General features: G+C 41.9%; 1 protein-coding gene across 5 annotated transcripts in view; it reads left to right on the forward strand.

The window, feature by feature from the left end:
* The window catches only part of ANAPC5 (anaphase promoting complex subunit 5), a 58,349-nt gene that overhangs the window by 2,101 nt on the left and 37,540 nt on the right, over positions 1–18,708 (forward strand). For 3 of the 5 annotated variants that reach the window (XR_002124724.1, XM_019648929.1, XM_019648928.1), the window contains exon 2: positions 17,717–18,150. The exons of the other annotated variants lie outside the window; for them this stretch is intronic. Coding sequence is in view for 2 of the 3 variants with exons in the window: in XM_019648929.1 (XP_019504474.1) it covers positions 17,944–18,150 (207 nt within the window). In the remaining variant the exon portion in view is untranslated. The remainder of the gene's footprint in view (positions 1–17,716; positions 18,151–18,708) is intronic. 5 annotated transcript variants of the gene reach the window in all.

Below are 18,708 nucleotides of genomic sequence, written 5' to 3' on the forward strand. Positions count from 1 at the left end.
ACTTTTTCAGTAATAGAGAGTGTATTATGTTATCAAAATGTTTTATTTGTTTCAAACTTGATGTAATAACACAATTTTTCAGTTGTGTACTAATTGTACCAATTGTGGTTCAGGAAAATGTGGTCTGCTAACATAGTCATAACTGCCGCATACTTTGTATGTCAGAGTAAAAAAATATTACCAAGACATGTGGGATAATTTATTGCAGCTCAACTACTTGCTTAGGACACAATGGGGCTGTTCTCTGAGGGCTTTTTTTTTAATCCCTCAAAAGCATTCTTTCATTGAATTAATAATGTTCTATAAGTCAAATAATTTCAAAACCTCTCTCAAATTCAAGAAGCAGAAAAAGTGTCATTATCTAAATTATTTTTAAGTTACTGAATAATCTGTTTCTTCTAACATCATGTGTACTTGTAAGACGAGAGGGTAGAAAGCTAGCTATTTTTATTCCAGCAATGGACTCTCTCAACAATAATAAATCATGGAAAACCATATGAACCTTTTGCAAAGTTGGTTAGCAACTTGCTATCCTAAGCCATCTCTTATTCTGGAAAATTTTAAACATATATGAAGCAAATATAATAGTGTAATGGACTCCCATGTATCCATCACCCAGTTATAACAGTACTCTACATTCTGTCATTCTTGTCTCGTCTCCAACACTTGCATCTCTCCACCCACTCTCCACCCACCCCCCATCTGAGTTAAGATGCATTGTTAGATTAGCGTATAACTCTGGTTGCCTAGCTATGAGCCAAATGAAAGTATCTGAGCATTAGATCTGGTTTTGCTATGTTGTGTTTGTCCTTGGTCACCTTCACAAATACAACTATTTTACCTAGTCAAGGTAATCCAGCTTTGTGTGGCCATTGCTCAAATTTCATAACTTAAAGAGTCCAAAAGTATTCTCTACTACCCTCATTTAACCTGGGTTTGCAAATGCCGAAGTTGTAAACAGGTCATAAAATCTACTCACAGACAGAATGAGAAAGCATCTCTTCACTGGAATGCTTAAGCCAAGTCTTCCCTGAATCCCAGCTTTGACTTCTGTTACAGTAAAAACGGTTTCAACAGTACTTACTGCACTTTAGAGAGCCGTCTCTGCAGTTGGTGCCACAGAATCAGTTTGTTGTGGACTCAGAATCTTTTTGGAATTCTCCTCGTAAATTACTCTGCTGACTTGAACATATCACCCTCTTCTGCCTTGAGTTTCTCCATCTGTAAAATGGACATAATGATTATTAACTGGCAGCTGTGGTCTCATACTTTGCTGAATGGCTGAAGAATCCTGATGCCGAAAGTGAAACAGAAACAGAACTTTAAAACTGGTTTCCAGAGAGTAAAGCAAATAATGTAGGCCCGTTTTATATTTCTCTTAAGTAAGCTGGAGGACTTTACAGGCTGCCCCCTTGTCCCCCATGATCTTTCTTAGTATGCAGAAAGGGGACAGGATTTTCCTTTCATGGTTGGGAAACTGAGTCACAGAAGTCAGCTCTCTTGCGTGAGGCTTGTGAGGTAGTAATGAAAGTTGGAATAGCTGCCAAGGCTCCTATCCCCAGCCCAGGATTCTGCTCATCCCTATTACTCTTCTTCTAATAAAGAGACCTTGCAAAACAAGTTAATTCTTGTACATTAGATCTGCATTCACATATAACCTCTTTATGTATATTGTAAACCTTATACAGTATCGGGAAAGAATTCACCTACCACAGAAATGTGGAGTCAGTGCAATTTCCCACTGGTATTGATGTATCATTTGATATACGAGTATATTAAGTACCCACTATGTGCTAAGCACCAAAAAAGGGACACAGCCCCTCTCTCCATGGAGCTTAAATGGCCATGATAAAAGAAATGTCAGAAGTGGTATATTGGTTTCCTGGGGCTGCCATATTGAAAAAACACAAACTTGGTGGTTTAAAACAACAGAAATTTGTCCTCTCACAGCTTTGGAGGCCAGAAATCCTAAATTAAGGTGTTAGCAGGGCTCTGCTTCCTCCCGTTTCTAGGAGAGGATCCTTCCTGCCTCTTTCAGCTCCTGGTGGCTTCAGGTGTTCCTTGGCTGTAGCTGCGGTCTCTGCCTCCATCTTCACATGGCCTTCTCTGTACTTTTCTTTCCCTTCCCTCCCCCCCCCCATTTTATTGAGATATAATTGACATATAACATTGTATTAGTTTTGGGTGTATAACAGCTCTTCATCTGATAGATACTGATCATTGGGGTGGGTGAAATGGGTGAAGGGAGTCAAAAGGTACAAACTTCCAGTTATAAAATAAGTCATGGGGAGGTATTACAGCATGGTGATTATAGCTCATACTGGATTGCATATTTGAAAGTTGCTAAGAGAGTAAACCTTAGAAGTTTTCATCACAAGAAAAAAAATTCTGTGGCTGTGTATGGTGACAGATGTAAACTAGACATTGTGGGGACCTTTTTACAACATATACAGATATTGAATCATTATGCTGTAGTAAGTTGGAAAAAATGTGAACATTTAAACCAGAGTTTCTCAGCTTCAACACTATTGACATTTGGACAAGCCCTATGACTCCGGGCACCACAGTCACTCTGATCTGCCAGTCATTCTCCTGAGCCCCAGAACGTGCACATCTTCACCTGACGGAAAGATCTGTCTGCTCATCACCCACTCCCACTCCTGCTCCTTTTCCTGGGTCCTTGTCTTGGAGTCATCCTTGACTTTGGCTTCTCTCTCAATCCCATATCCAGGCAGTTCTGTGCCCTGCTTTCACTCAGTTCCATCCACTTCTCCAGCCCCTCAGCCATGAGTCACACTCAGGCCACATCTCTTTATTGTAGCTGTCTCCAAACTGCCTCTCTGCTGTTAGTCTTGCCCGCTTCCAATCCATTCTCTACTCTGGAGATAAATTGCCTTTGTATATCGTGACTTCGGCCTTGTCTCTTCCCTTGGGGCTTCCCAATGGCTTTATGATAACACCCAAACTTGTTAAAATAGCTTTACAGAGAGCCTTTCCTGTCCTGTTCCCTGCTCAGCCCTCCAGCCCCATCTCCTACCAACCTCGCCTCACAACCTCCACGCTAACCACAGTGAACTGCTTGCAATGCCCTATATAAGTTGCACTCTATCCTACCCCTGGGCCTTTGCACATGCAATTTCTCTATTGAAGGAGCTCTTCATTGGCTTCTTCACCTGGTTATCAGTAATGAACATTTACATACCATCTCCGCATAGTTTTTCAGGGAAGCTTTCTCTGAACCCCCAACGCTGGATCAGGTATCCTGATAATATGTACATCATACCCTACATTCACTCTGTTATAGCCCTTGTCAATTGTGTTGTAACTGCTTTTGGCGGTGGTGGGGTGGTGGGAGTGGGGGTGGTGAGGGCGGGAATGGCTGTTGCTTCTTTAAAATTGAGGCGCAATTAAGATATAAGAAAATGCATGGATCTTATGTGTTTAGTGTTTTGGTGACTGCATACACCCATGTAATCACCACCCCAAACAAAATATAGAACATTTGTATCATCCCAGAAAGTTCCCTTGTGTCCTCCAGTCAACAGCCCCTCCCACCAGCAAAGGCTACCCACTGTGTAACTTGTCTGGATAGACCGGAAGCTATGGAGCTTGTGACCATGTCTACCTTCTTTATACATTTCAAAACCTAGCACATAATAGGCACTTGGTATATATGGGTGCATGAATGAATGTATGGACCTTTGATAGAATGGATAGAAAACTGGAGTGATTTAATTTATTTGGATATCATGAGGGTTAATTGCTAACTTTAATAACAATAGTAGCAGAGACAATGTTTACAAATTCTCTTGGAATAACATTTCCCTTCTGTTCCATAGTTAGCTTCAGCTATCCTCCTGATCTAACCATCTACTTTGTACTCCTGCTAAACCCCCACGTACTTAATAAGAACCCTACTTCTAGTTTACAATTTCGAGGAACTCCAAATCAAAAGGTTCTGCTTTCATAGAATTTTTAAAAAGTTTTTATTATCCAATGCTTTTGTAGATGTTTGTTAAACCTCATACAGCGGCTATTAGCATATGGGGTCAGGTGACATAAAACTATATAAATGTTATTGTACCAAATCAATAACAAACAGAGCAGAAAATAAAAGTGCCCTCTCTCTCTGGGCCTTTGTCCAGGCTCTACACCTGTGCTGATAACAAGAATCTTCTCTTGTCCATGTTAAAATTAAAGGATTAAGCATTTCATCCCCAATAACAGTTGCTAAAATCAAAATAAAATGTAATTCTCCATGTATGAATTCCACAAACTTTGAATTTCATACGAAAGTGAATCAAATTTTAGAACATTATTTATTTCAAGTTGCCAAGTGTATTAATAATATAACATCAAACAGAGACAGAAATGTGAAAATATGACATTTCAGATTGGAGTATTTTCCAACACTACCTAGCATCTCTCTAATTCTCAGTGGATCCCAAATGGGTGTCTTACAAATTTAACTCAGTTCTGACACTATGGAAATAGCGCCAGCTCCCGTGGGTTGAGGGTGCAGACCCACAAGACTGCCCCCACTTCACATGCCAATTGCAAGTCCAGGGTGTCACTTGTACTTCTGACCAAGTGGCTATAAATTGGTGTTCCCACGATCCCCTCCTCTGGTTTAATAATTTGCTAGAATGGCTCAAAAGCTCAGGGCAACATTGATTTACATGTATCAGTTTATTAGAAAGGAAATAATAAAGGATAGAGATGAACACCAGGTGAAGAGGTACACAGGGTGAGGCCTGGACAGGTCCCAGTGTGGGAGCATCTGCCCCATGAAACTGAGGTACGCCACCCTCCTGGCATGTGTTCACAAACTCAGAATCCCATCAGATCTCATTCAAGAAATGTTATAGAGCTTAATCTCCAGTCCCACCCATCTTCCCAGAGGTTGGTGGATGGCGCTTAAAATTCCAACCCTCCAGGCCGGCCGAGTGGCTCAGTTGGTTACGCGCTCGCTCAAGAGTTTGAGCTCTGAGAAACAGCGGTTTGATGCCCGGCCCGAGCTGAGTTGCCGCCGAGCTGCCAAAAGGTGGCAGGATGGCTCAGCTAAGAAAAAAAAAAAATTTCCAGCCCTCCAATCACTTGGTCTTTCTGGTGACAAGCTCCATCCTAAGTCACCCTATGTCACCTCATTACCATAAACTCAGGTGTGTGTAAAAGGGGCTCTTTATGAACAACAAAATACACTACCACCATTCAGGAAATTCCAAGGGTTTTCAGGGCTCTGTGCCAGGAACCTGGGGACAAAGATCAAATATATTTCTTCTTATACCACACAGACATTCACCAATAGACATCACTGATAGGCCTCAGTCATCACATTCAGCATATAACAATGAATAAAATGAGTGAATGAATGAAATGAAATGAATGAACAATGAATGAATGAAAAGTAGATCCAGTCAACTTTCCCCACCCTCTTGAGAAGGGCTGGCAGGATCAAGAAGGCAATAAATGGGACCAAGCCTCCTTCCATAGGTCATAATAAACACATTTATGAAATCTCTAATAGTGTGTGGTGCCATGCCATGCTAAATGAGTCACAGAGAGAATTAGCTAAACCTTGCTTCTTCTAACAGTTTACTATCCAAGGCAGACAGGCTGGCGCTCATTCACATTTACAGACCAAAGGGACAGACACGATGGAATACAAACATTAAGTCAACTCATAAATGAACAAGGTAAACCTTCAGAGATGGAGATATTCAGATGCTTGAGGTAAGGAGAGTTGTCTTGAGAATTTCCAATTTCAGGCTATGCAAGAAAAAAGCTTAGTACTTTTCTCTCTCCCCCACTACTGTATTCATTTACAATCATATAAAAATATCTATGTGCCTCATAATTGTTCCCTAAAATGTCAACCTTTTGTCCATTCTCATTCTAAAACTCTTATACCTCCTAGGGTCATAATGCTTGTAGTAATTTTGTACCAATCATGATTTCAAATGATATTCCCAAACATACATTTGGCTGTCTTTACTAAACTAAAATAGCCTTTTCTTTTGATCACTGTTGGAAAGTTTTTCAAAATAGAGCTCTTTGGACCTCTCATGGAAGACTTTTTGTTTCAACTGACTTAATTCTATTTGATTCTTATCTCTTCTAATTCAAGGTAACTTTTGATTTAGAATGGCTTGTTTTATTTGAATAGTTAATTCGTTCGTCATTTGACACTTGAAAAAATATTTTCTTGCGAAGTAGGACAAATCCTACTTCATAGGGAGGAAGGATAGATGTAAGTAAGGAACGTTATATTATTTGAGATATAGCATTTTGTTCAATAAGCCACAATTGAAGAAATATGAACATGACCAATGTATGAAGCAGTCATGCTTGATTTTAAATTACTTATGATCTAGTGTATTTTTTTTAAGATTTTTTTTTTATTTGGGGAATTGGGGGATGGAAACAGTGCTGGAGAATTGGGGAAAGGGGAACAGACAAGTTGCTGTCGTTTTGTTCTTCAGTCTAGTTGTGGAGGACGTTGCTTCACTGGCCCAAGTTGGCACCATCATTGCGCTCTTCATGGGTGAGGCAGATCAGTCGCCGGCTTCTGGACGGCTGCTCACAGTGACTGCTGGCCACTCACGCTGGCTGCTGGCTACACACGGTAGCCCATGGCAACCCACTGCAGCAGGGGCTGCAGCCTATGCACTCGCCTGCGACTCACGGCAGCCCAGCTCCAGGTTGAGCTGTTGTTCAGCATCTTAGCTGTAGAGGGCAGTGTCACTGGCCCTCATATGTGGGATCCGAACCGGGGCCCTCTGGCGTCCCAAGCCAGCTCTTAACCAACGTGCTACTCGGCCAGCCCCTGATCTAGTGTATTTTTAATTAATTATGATTAAGATCTTGACTGTTTTGGCTTTTATATTCTTTCCTCCTGAATCAGGATCCTTTAGTTACAAGTAACTGATCCAAATATGCTTGAGCCAAAAACAGAGGGCAGAAGGTATTAACTCGACTAAACAGGCCAATTTAGCAAGGCTCCTTTAGGTCAAGCTAAACCTAGTCCTCTCACACTGGGACCAAGGCACATCTATTTCTCACCTTTTCTCAGCTCCACGTTCTCCATATAGGCTCCATTTTCAAGCCGGTTTTCCTACTGAAGTCTCTAGATGGCAGCTTCCTGCTCTGAGGCCACATCCTTTATCCTGTCTGTTCAGTGGGAAATGGTTTAAGCAAATTTGAATTTGGTCTAACTTGGGTCATGTGCCCATCCTGAACCAATCACTGGCTGAGGAATAAGAGCCATCCGTTGGCTGAAAGTGGGACCAACCCACCCAACCATATCTAAAGATTGTTAAATAGGGCCGGCCGAGTGGCGCAATGGTTAAGAACTGGCTTGGGACGCCAGAGGGCCCCGGTTCGGATCCCACATATGAGGGCCAGTGACACTGCCCTCCACAGCTAAGATGCTGAACAACAGCTCAACCTGGAGCTGGGCTGCCATGAGTCGCCGGCGACGGCGTAGGCTGCACTCCCTGTGGCAGTGGGTTGCCATGGGCTACCGTATGTAGCCAGCAGCCAGCGTGAGCGGCCAGCAGCCGCAGTGAGCGGCCGTCCAGAAGCCGGCGACTGATCTGCCTCGCCAGAGAAGAGTGCAATGATGGTGCCAACTTGGGCCAGTGAGGCAACGTCCTCCACAACTAGATTGAGGAACAAAATGACAGCAACTTGTCTGTTCCCCTTCCCCCAATTCCCCAGCACTGTTCCCATCCCCCCAATTCCCCAATAAAAATCTTTAAAAAAAATAAATAAATAAAGATTGTTAAATAGACACATCCTTCCCTGAAAAGTTACTGAGTTTTCTCTTCAACCACAACAGGTCCTTGAATAATATCTTGTCCTTCAACGTCCTTTGTTATAACATTAGTGGGATGCCATATGAACTTTTGTTTAAATATTGGTTTCATTATATGTCCTTTCCCTGAAGTTCCAAGAACCTATTAACGATGCTAAGTGAGGACTTAATGTAGATATATTGTAGTGACACCCAAAGAACACAGCTTTTGGAATGTGCTCTTGACACTTTTATCTCTGGTTGTGAACTTAAAGTTCCAAAGCTGGAAACCAAGACTCCAACACAGATTGAGAAAAAAATAAACAAAACTCACACATTTAAAGCCACTCTGAAAATTATCTTAGAAATGGCTTCAAATGCCTGGCTGAGTAATGAGTAGTTTCTAAGTTAGGCAAAGGGGTGTTATCAAAAATGTTAGCAGGCTTAATTTGGGGAGTAATTTAACATCCTTCTTGATCATCACTAACTCCGTTGTAGCATCTTCCAGGAGGTCCCCCCTTTCCTTCCATTTCTGTCTTCTAAAGACAAATTATGCGTGCTGTTTGTAGAAATGCGGAAAATGCAAACACACACACGTGGACTGAATGTGTCTCCCAAAATTTATATGTTGAAGTCCTAACCCCTAATATGACTGTATTTGGGATAAGGCTTTTAGGAGGTAATTAAGGTTAAATGAGGTCATAAGGGTGAGACCCAAATCCTATATGGTTGGTGGACTTCTGAGAGGTAGAGAGGGCCCCCCCCCCAGTCTGACCATGTGAGGACACAGCAAGAAAGCAGCCATATGCAAGCCGGGAAGAGTGCTGTCGCCAGAGATTGCATCAGCTTTCACCTTGATCTTAGACTTGCCAGCTTCCAGAACTGTGAGAAAATAAATTTCTGTTGTTTAAGCCACTGAGGCTATGGTATTTTATTATGTAAGAAGACTGATACTATTCCCAAATCTTCTAGAAGATAACTGCTGTTAACACCATTTCCTTCTAGATTTTCTTTTTCTTTCTCATCCAACAACCATCTTTGTAGTCTTGTCTACTTGCCTTCTTATGCTCAGCCTTGTTGCCAAATTATAACTTTTTCTTGCACTTAAAATCTTTTCCCTGATCAAATTCACCCGACTCTGCCTACACTTGAGGCCTTTTCTGTCTAGATTCCATCAGAATGAAGTTGGAAGAGACGATAGAAATCTCCTTGTTCAAATTTCTACAAAAGCATAAATCCACATTAGTATTTTTTTATATAAAATAAAATTGTACCAATTTGCATCCATTGAGAAAATGCCTCTCTGGATTCGTGTAAAGTCTGAATTATGATAATTTTGAAAGAGATGTGATTTTAGCACATTCAAGTATATGCAATAACTGAATAAGCCAAACAAAACTTAGAGAAATTGAAATTCTTGGAAATTTGATTTTATGAATAGATAAATGTGATTTCCCCTGCATTCAATAACAAGTTTATGTGTGTATAGTGCTTTATCATTTTCAAAACACTTTGCCTTTATTATTTATTTTGATCCTCAGCCTCAGAAGTAGGAGAGACTGCTATTATATTTTCCATTTTAGAGGTAATAAGAAAGCTAGTGACTGACTTGGAATAGGTAAAAAATCACCCAGCTTATTTGTTTTTAAATGTAATAATAGTAACAACTAACATTTATTATGATTTACTAACTCCCAGGCACTATTCTGAGGACTTTACATCTATCTTCTTATTCAATGCTTATAAAACTCCCTGAGGTTTGTACTACTTTTATTCCCATTTTATAGACAAGAAAATTGAGGCACAGAGGATTAAATTACTTGCCCAAAGTCCCATGATAGTAAAAGGTGGTGCCAGGTTCAAACCCAGGCAGTCTGATTACAGGGCCCACGCCTCTAACCATGATCTTAAAAGTAGCAGGCTCATTACAGATACATCAGAAGAACAGAGACGCTGTATTTCAAATGGGTTAGGAGGTGCCTACTATGGCCTGGTATGTGTGCTTCATTTATTTAGAATTGCTTCCCATGCAGTGAGAGAAGGCTCCTCAGAGCTGACTCTCCAGACAAATGCAGGATCCATGGACTCTTGCTTAATGGTGTTTAACTGTACTCCATTTGCATGTACGTAGGATTCTGCATTTGCCGATAGCTCATTTGTACTCAGGTGACAATTTTGTATCCTAAAGTGGATTGCAGGCATTGAGGGGTAGATCTTAACCTCCAGTTTCTTGCCATCCAATATAATCCTGTGTTTAAAACTGGTTTTTGCCCCATTGGTTGAGAGCAGGGAAGGTAGGGATTAGAAAATAAAGAATCGGGGCCCTATTCTGCCACCAAATAGTCCAATGACCTTGAGGCCTCAGTTTCCTCACCCTAAAGGCCTCAAATTCATTTTGAGACGATCACCATCAAGTAGCTTTTATTATTATAGAAAATGCAGATGTCCATATATTTTATTGTGGGAAAATTCACCTTACATAAAATTCACCATCTTAACCATTGAAAGTGTACAGTTCATTGGCATTTAGTACATTCACAATGTAGTGAAACCATCACTATTATCTAATTCCAGAACATTTTCATCTGGATTGGAATATGCAGAACAGGTAAAACCACAGAGATAGAAAGTGAAATTGCTATGCCCTGTGGTAACGCTGTGTTTAGCTGTTTGAGGGACTGCCAAACGTTTCTCTCTTCTTAAAAATGTCTGTTCTTTTATACATTGACACAAATTAAGATCTTGAGTTCCCTTCTTTCTTTTCTCTCCTACACATACAATGAATAAAATACCTGTTCAAAGAACTTCACGTGAACAGGATTTTGGAGAAGTGCTGTGGCTACTCAACTGCTTTTGTGGTTCAAAGCCATTAAGAACCTGGAAATAAAGAATGAAACAATCATGAAGTTTTTAAGATGGAATGAATAATGCTCAGAGGTACCAGCAACTTACAGGAAAGATGACCTCCAAAGCTATGACTGGGAAGCATGAAAACACTTTGAATTTCCAATAAATCTGGCTTGACGAGGACTGGTTAATCAAGCTTTAGATCAAGTGAAGCTTTAGAAAAGTATATGTTATATGTTTTAAAAGACGAAATAAGAAACTCTGTAGATATGATTCCAATTTGTTCTGCTCAATCTCTGAGACTTCAAAATTAGGTTCTGACTTTGATTTCCAATATTAGGAAGTTTTTGGTTTTTTGCATGTTACGTATTTACATTTTTATTGTATTAGGAAGTTTTATTTATAATTGGTCCCAATATGAAGTGAGATATATATTTGGGGGAAAGAATTAAAAAGGAATAAAGATCCTAAATTCAAAATTATTAAATTTAGTTCATGCTATGGACTAAGTTGTGCTCCCCCCTCCCCCCATTCACATGTTGAAGCCTTAGCGCCCAGTGTGATGGTATTTGGAAATGGGCCTTTGGGAGATGATTAGATTTAGTTGAAGTCATGAGGGTGGGGCCCTCATGATGGGATAAGTATCCTTATTAAGAAGAGACACCAGAGAGCTCTCTGTCTCTCTTTCTGACATATGAGGACACAGTGAGAAGGTGATCACCTGTAAACCAAGAGGGGAACTCTTACCAGGGACTGAGTTGGCCTGCACCTTGATCTTGGACTGCCCAGCCTCCAGAACTGTGAGAAAATAAATCACTTTGGCCCCAATTCTTTACTTTTCCCTGTATCCACACTTGTTGCCACGTGGCTTTGCAGCTCCTCTTGCTAAAGAGGCAGAACCTATTTCCTGACACTTGAACCTGGGCTGGCCTTATGCTGTAGCTAATAGAATGTGGTGGAAATACTGGTGGGTGCCACCGCTGAGCTTAGGACTCTAGGACACACTTGTTTCTACTTTCTCTCCTACTCCACTCTTACCCCATTCTCTGGGGTAGCCTGCTAGAGGAGGAGAGGCTCACAGAGAGAGCCACTCCAGTTGTCCCCAGGTACGTCCATTCTAAGTCACCCAGTCAGCCAGCCCTCAGATCTGTGATGCAGCCCCATCGAGATCAGCAGAGCTGCCTAGCTTACCACCCCCTCTGTGTGAGCAAACATGCTTCTTGTTATGCCTTTGAGGTTTTGTAGTTGTTACACAGCATTATTGCTGCAGTTGAGAACTATCTATCACTGCTATTTGGCATTAGATGTTCACCAAACGTGTCCAGAAACTCTTGCAAGCTGAAATGTATGCAAGTTTTACAAACCAAGGAATTAACATCCCGCCAAGAAAGAAGAGCAATGAGCACGTGTAGTTTCTGTTTCTATTATTGAAAGCAGCCACATCTACTGGAAACTGCCATTAAGTCAGGTATTGAGAGTGAGTCAGGGTGTCCACAAAGAAACGAAGACGGTGAGTGTAAAATGTACTCACAGCCTTGTGAAAAATTACGTACTGTAAGATAACGTTATCCCTCGCTTACCAGCACTAAGAGATATGCAAAGTGGGATCAAGCAAACCAATGATGACAGTTGACAACAGAAATGTAAATTCAGCACCAATTAATTGGTTCATTGATCCTTCCAGCTGCAGATGATGACCTCTACTTTGGATGAAATAGAAGGTCCGGAGACAAATACCAAGAGTTTCTTTCCCCTGGGAGCGAGGTCGAGTCAGTTCGTGAGCTTTGAGAAGCTGGAATGTTAGCTTGGGTCTGGAAATACTTAGTGATGCTTGTCAGACTAGAGATCAAGTTTCCCCAGCAGCTCAGTTAATTACCCAGAACTTTCTGTATTGATTGAGCCCTGAAGCTCTGCATGACTCTTTCAAAGTCGGGCTCATTTTATTCACTAGGAGATATTTTCTTCCCTCTCAGCTGGATTTTTCTTGGAGCATCAAAAGAGCCTCTTTATGCAAGCACACAGGAGACCTGGCTCACACATTCTATTTCCCTTGTTCAGAGCCATCAGAGCAGTGATCTCTTTCCTCTGACACAATGTCCCAGAATTGCACAACAACCATGGTGAGGGTTTGTCATTTTCCTGTTTTGGATCTGATCAGCAGGTAAAGCATGCATTCTGTGACACTGTTGGCTTTCTCATCTGTCACAGGAGCTGCAGATGAGGTGTCAGCACTTAGCTGCTGGTGAGCTACTGCCTGATGAGCAATGGGGAAAATTGGTTCTACTTGGCACAATTCTCTTTGGGGTGTACAGTGTTCAGAGATACAGAAAACCATGAGTATAGTCATCCATTTCTCAGAATGACTTAAACATCTTTGATAATTATTCTGTTCTTGCATAATCATGACATGGCTAATCATGATTCCTGATTAAATAGCAAGCTGGGTTCCTGATTCTCGTTAAAATGTAGAGGCCACCTTCATTCACTGCTGGTGGAAATGTGAAAGGGTGCAGCCACTGTGGAAAAGAGTCTGGCAGTCCCTCAAAAAGTTAAACACAGAGTTACCATGGGACCCAGAAATTCCACTCCTAGGCATATACCCAAGAGAACTGAAAACATTTGTTTGCACAATAATGTGTGCATGAATGTCCACAGCAGCATGAGTCACAGTAGCCAAAAGGTAGAAACAACCCAAATGTCCATTGATGGATTAGTAAATAAAACATAGTCTGTCCGTACAATGGAATATGATTCAGCTATGAAAAGAAATTAAGCACTGACACACACTACCATGTGGATGAACCTCAGAAACATGTGAAATGAAAGAAACCAACACAAAAGGCCACCTATTGTATGATTTCATTTACATAAAGTGTCCAGAATATGCAAATCGATAGAAAGATTAGTAGTTGCCAGAGTTTTGGGGGGGAGGAGGAATGGGAAGTGACTGCTTATAGGTTTGGGGTTTCTTTTGTGGGTCATTAAAATGTTCTGGAATTAGGGGCCGGCCGAGTGGCTCGTTGGTTAAGAGTTGGCTTGGGAGTGTGAGCTCTGAGCAGCAGGGCCACTGGTTCGGATCCCACGTGGGCCAGTGTCACCACACCCTCTACAGCTAAGATGGTGAACAACAGCTCGACCTGGAGCTGGGCTGCCCTGAGTTGCCAGCGATGGTATAGGCTGCAGTGAGGCTGCAGTGGGCTGCTATAGTCTATGAGTGGCCGGCAGCCAGCATGAGCTGCCAAGAGCCGCCGTGAGCGGCCATCCAATGGCCAGTGACCAATCTGCCTCAGCCCAGAAGAGTGCAATGATCACAATACCAACATGGGCCAGCAAAGCGATGTCCTCCACAACTAGACTGAAGAACAAAAGGACAGCAACTTGTCTGTTCCGCTTCCCTGATTCCCCAACATTGTTCCCTCCGCCAATTCCCCAATAAAATCTTAAAAAAAAATGTTCTGGAATTAGATAGTGGTGAGGCTCACAGGCTTCCTTTCCCAGCACCCGAGTCAACTGGCTGGGTCGAACTAACAAGAGACTCTGGTGGGAGCCTGGAGGATGGCAGAAGGGAGAAGCCATGCTGCTTTTTACCTTCTCTCTCCTGCAGTGGCTGTATTTGCCTGCAGCTCCAGCTCCCACCCAGTGGCCGCAGCTTTCTGGGCTCTGGGAACCGCCTCTTTTTTGTCCTGTCTGTCTTGGGAGTGGTAGCATCCTCTTCTTATTGCTCATCTCTATCTCCTGGTTGGCTTCTCAGAACTTCCATCACCTGTAGAGCCAATCTCTGTATTAGTTTCCCTCTGAAACATCTAGAGAGGCTTCTCTTTCTTGCCTGGACCCTTCTAAGGGTTCTGCCAACTTACATTCCTTCCAGTAGTAGGTGAAATGGCCAGTTTCCTCCAAACCTCTATACTGTGTATTATTATCATATGAAGAATGGGGACTTATTGCTATTGGGTATGAGTTTTCTTTCTGGAGTGATAGTAACCTTGTGGTATTAGGTAGTAGTGAGGGTTGCACATCATGTTAAGTGTACTTAATGCCACTGAACTGTGCACTTCAAGTGGTTAAAATGGTCAATTGTATGTTATGTGACGTTTACTACAATGAAAAAAAAAGTTTTTTTAAAGGAAGAGTCTCATATGTAGAAATTTTATTTTATTTTATTATTTTTTTAGAAATTTTATTGGGGAACAGTGTGTTTCTCCAGGACCCATCAGCTCCAAGTCAAGTCGTTGTTTTAATCTAGTTGTGGAGGGCGCAGCTCCTTGGTCCATGTGGGGATCAAACTGGCAACCTTGGTGTTATGAGCCTGCGCTAATCACCTGAGCTAACCAGCCACCCCACAAAAAAATTTTTAGTGAAACTAAAAAAAGAATAATGAGTCATAGAAGTTGAGCACTGCAGAGGACTTAACACATAATTCAATCCAAACCTTTCATTGTTAATGTGTCTGACCCAAGTTCCAGGGACGATTAAGTGGCTTCCTGAATCACAGAGCTAGCTAGTTTCAAAGCCAAGGCTAGAACCTGGGGGCTCTGATCCCCAGGCCAGCTTTTTTCTTGTTTCATCAGTCATGACTGTGTGTGAACCATTTTTTCTCTGACTGGCAGGAGAGTGCTTGGTGACTGGGAAGGAAGGGGTCAGTCACTGAAGAATAGATAAGATGAGAAAAAGGCTCATATAGGAACAAATCAAGGAGGCTGAAGATCTCTCTGGGTACTAAACTGTTCTGGCAGGATGAATTGCTTTCGGTATTTCCAATTATGTATTAATAAAGATGACTCTGGTTGTAAGAGCCAAAAACCTTAATCAAGCAAAAAGCAAACAAAACCAAAACACAAAACTAAACGAACAAACGTTTGCTAATTTTTGTGGTCGGGGGATTATATGCCAGGAAAGCTGATACAGTTGAAGAAATACTGCAAGAACTATGGTCTCAAGGTAGAAACAGAACTCAATGGACCAGAGCTGTCTATTTCTATTCCCATCCCCCTCAATTTTTCTTGATTCTGTTTCTCTTTGCAATTGGCCTTGTTCTGTCTTCCTACAGGTAGCCTTTTTCTGGCAGCAGGGACTATGGCACTGGCTGCCACCCCAAGAGAAAGACGATTCTTCTTTCTCTAAAGTCCATATAGCAACCCCAGAGAAGGATCTGATTGGCTCTGCTAGGGCCATATGCCCATCCATTTATTCAAAGGGGCATGTTCTGTAACTTGGTTTGAATTAAAGACAACACACTTGTGGGGAGGACAATGGAGCATGCTAGATGTGACAAAATAAACCAAAGTCCACTACAAGTCATAAATCACTGGTTATTTTATTGGATTGGAGGATTGTTTTGAAATGTGAACAGTAAAGGAGACTAGCATTAAGATTTCATTGTAAGGGAGGGCAACCATATGTCTATAATAGTCTCTTGGAGACAAACTGGTTCATCAAATGGATTTTTTGACTTGTGTCTTATGCCACTTTTTTTCTCTATGAGGTCAAAGAACTAGTTTGTATATTCACTGCTGTATCTCTAGGACTTAACACAATGTCTGGCACATAGTAGGTACTCAAAGACATTGGGTCGTCGGGAAAGTCATGACGTATTTTTCTGTGTTTTCAATGCAAAAATGCGTCATGACTTTTCCGACAACCCAATAGTAGGAGCTCGGCACATATTTATTCAATAAATGAGCAAATGTCTTGAAAGCTTTACCAATTTAGAGTAAAACTGTTATTTAGGATTTTCTAAAAATTACTTTTCTCTTTATAGTCAGTAAAGTGTTTCTATTTAGGATTTTAAGGTTGACTAGAAGTTTATTCCACAAATATCTTTTGCCAAACTTTATGTTATACTATACCCACTATGCAAAAAGATCATGAGAGAGCTGTGAAATTATAAATTTTCAAATTATAAGTATGCTACTTCAAAGGGGGGGAGGAATAAACTGAGGCAACGAAAGAATTAAATTTCCTGCAAAAAGCCAGTTTCCCCGGGCAGCTGGTTAGCTCAGGTGGTTAGAGCACAGGCTCATAACACCAAGGTTGCCAGTTCGATCCCCACATGGGCCAAGGAGCTGCGTCCTCCACAACTAGATTGAAGACAACTACTTGACTTGGAGCTGATGGGTCCTGGACGAACGCACTGTTCCCCAATAAAATTTCAACAAAAAAGGCAGTTACATAAGAATTGTATGTGGTAAAATATACCGAGTTGTATGTCTAAAATATATGTAATTGTATGTCTAAAATGTACAGAGTTCTCACGATATGGAGGTTAGGTCTTTTATTCCAAGCTATCAATGGCTTCTTTTCTGGCACAGTTACTTTGTATGTATCTGCCTCCTTTTCTGTTTTTGTGAACTAAAACCATCTATTCATTCATTATTCATTAAACAAATAGTAACTGAAACTACAAAAACGAGGCACTAGACACAGTGTGTGCGTGTGTAGTCAAAAGTTAAATAGCACATGTTTTTTTCACGGGTCATATAGTCTAGTACAGAAGGTTAATCATTATTAATATAATTCAGGTTATAGAGAAGTGTCTTGGTAGAGGTACAAATGAATGAAAAGGCAATTGTAAACGGATTGAAAATCTTGTCTGGGGATTGCTTAAGGAGAGCTATGAATGCCAAGGTACGGATTTTGTAGTTTATTAGGAAGGAAGCAGAGACTCACCACAGGGAAGTATTATCTTCTATTTCACGTAAAGATACAAGGCCACTTGCAGCCTGACCTGGCTGTCTGCAAACTGCATTTGTGAATTTGAGAAAAAATGTTTATTCCTGTCTTAAAAGATGTAAATGAAAATCCCAAGCTTTGAGTTGAAATATCAACATAATGAATCAAATACAAAATTTAAAGGTGCAAATTTCGTTGCTTTTAAACGCAATCTTTTTAAAATTCAATTTTAATTGTTTTCAAATTAAATGAACAAACGGTAGCCCCCTCGGCGGTTCAGCCCCGGCCCCCAAGCTTCAACTCACACTCTTACTTAATGCTGCTCGGGAACCTGCTCTCCTTCTGCAAGCGTTTCTGTAGGGACTCAGTTTTTATGTGCACCGCCTTTGTCCCCACCCTCTACAGCTCTTCTGGACATTCTTATTGGCTATAGCCCTCCGATGTGCTCTAATCTGGCTGCTCTGATTGGCCGACGTCATGCCGCCAGCGCGAAGAAGCCCAGTTTCCTGAGATTTTGTTTCCTGCGGGCGGAGATGTAGGGTGGGTTGCGGCGTGCTGTGCGCTGGAACGTGGGCGCTAGGAGTGCGGGCGCTAGCAGCGCCTGAGCGCTTGGATTTAGTCCCGGGGGCACCATGGCCAGCGTCCACGAAAGCCTCTACTTCAACCCCATGATGACCAATGGGGTGGTGCACGCCAACGTGTTCGGCATCAAGGACTGGGTGACGCCTTATAAGATCGCGGTGCTGGTGCTGCTGAACGAGATGGGTCGTACTGGCGAGGCTGCCGTCAGCCTGATGGAGCGGCGGAGGCTCAACCAGCTGCTCCTGCCACTCCTGCAGGTGAGGGGCCCTTGCCAGCTCCCGCTCTTTCAGCAAACCTTTACTGAGTACCTGCTCTGTGCCAGACACCTACCCACGGGTGGTTGGGGGGGGGGGCGGCGCATCAGATAATTCTCTCAGCCCTGGAGGGCCTCAAAAAAGATTAAAAGTTAATATACCACCAGCTAACAAGGAGTGCTTAAGATGGGCCAGGAGCTTTACATACTTTTTTTTGCAGGCTCGTATCTGGCTCTCGCCTTTATGAGCTGAGTGACTGGTGGAAGAGTTGTTTTCTCAGATGCTCCGTCTTCTGTAAAGTAGGGCTCCACGTAGTCCTTCCTGAGCATTGGAGAGAGATGAAACAAACAGGCTCCGTATTTTAGAGGACCTTAATCAGTAGTAATAACGATATAAAGCTAACAGTGAACATCAATTGAACACTTACTGGGTGCTAAGCATTTTACTTGTTTTATTTCATTTTGTAGATTCAGGTTGTAGCTCTGCGACTCGGACAGATTCTCTTGCCTATGTGGATGGCTGGTTTCTGTAAAATGGGAACCATAATAGAAACTATGTCAT

The sequence above is a fragment of the Hipposideros armiger genome, unplaced genomic scaffold (genome assembly GCF_001890085.2).
Source record: "Hipposideros armiger isolate ML-2016 unplaced genomic scaffold, ASM189008v1 scaffold_128, whole genome shotgun sequence".
NCBI classification, from domain to species: Eukaryota; Metazoa; Chordata; class Mammalia; order Chiroptera; family Hipposideridae; genus Hipposideros; species Hipposideros armiger.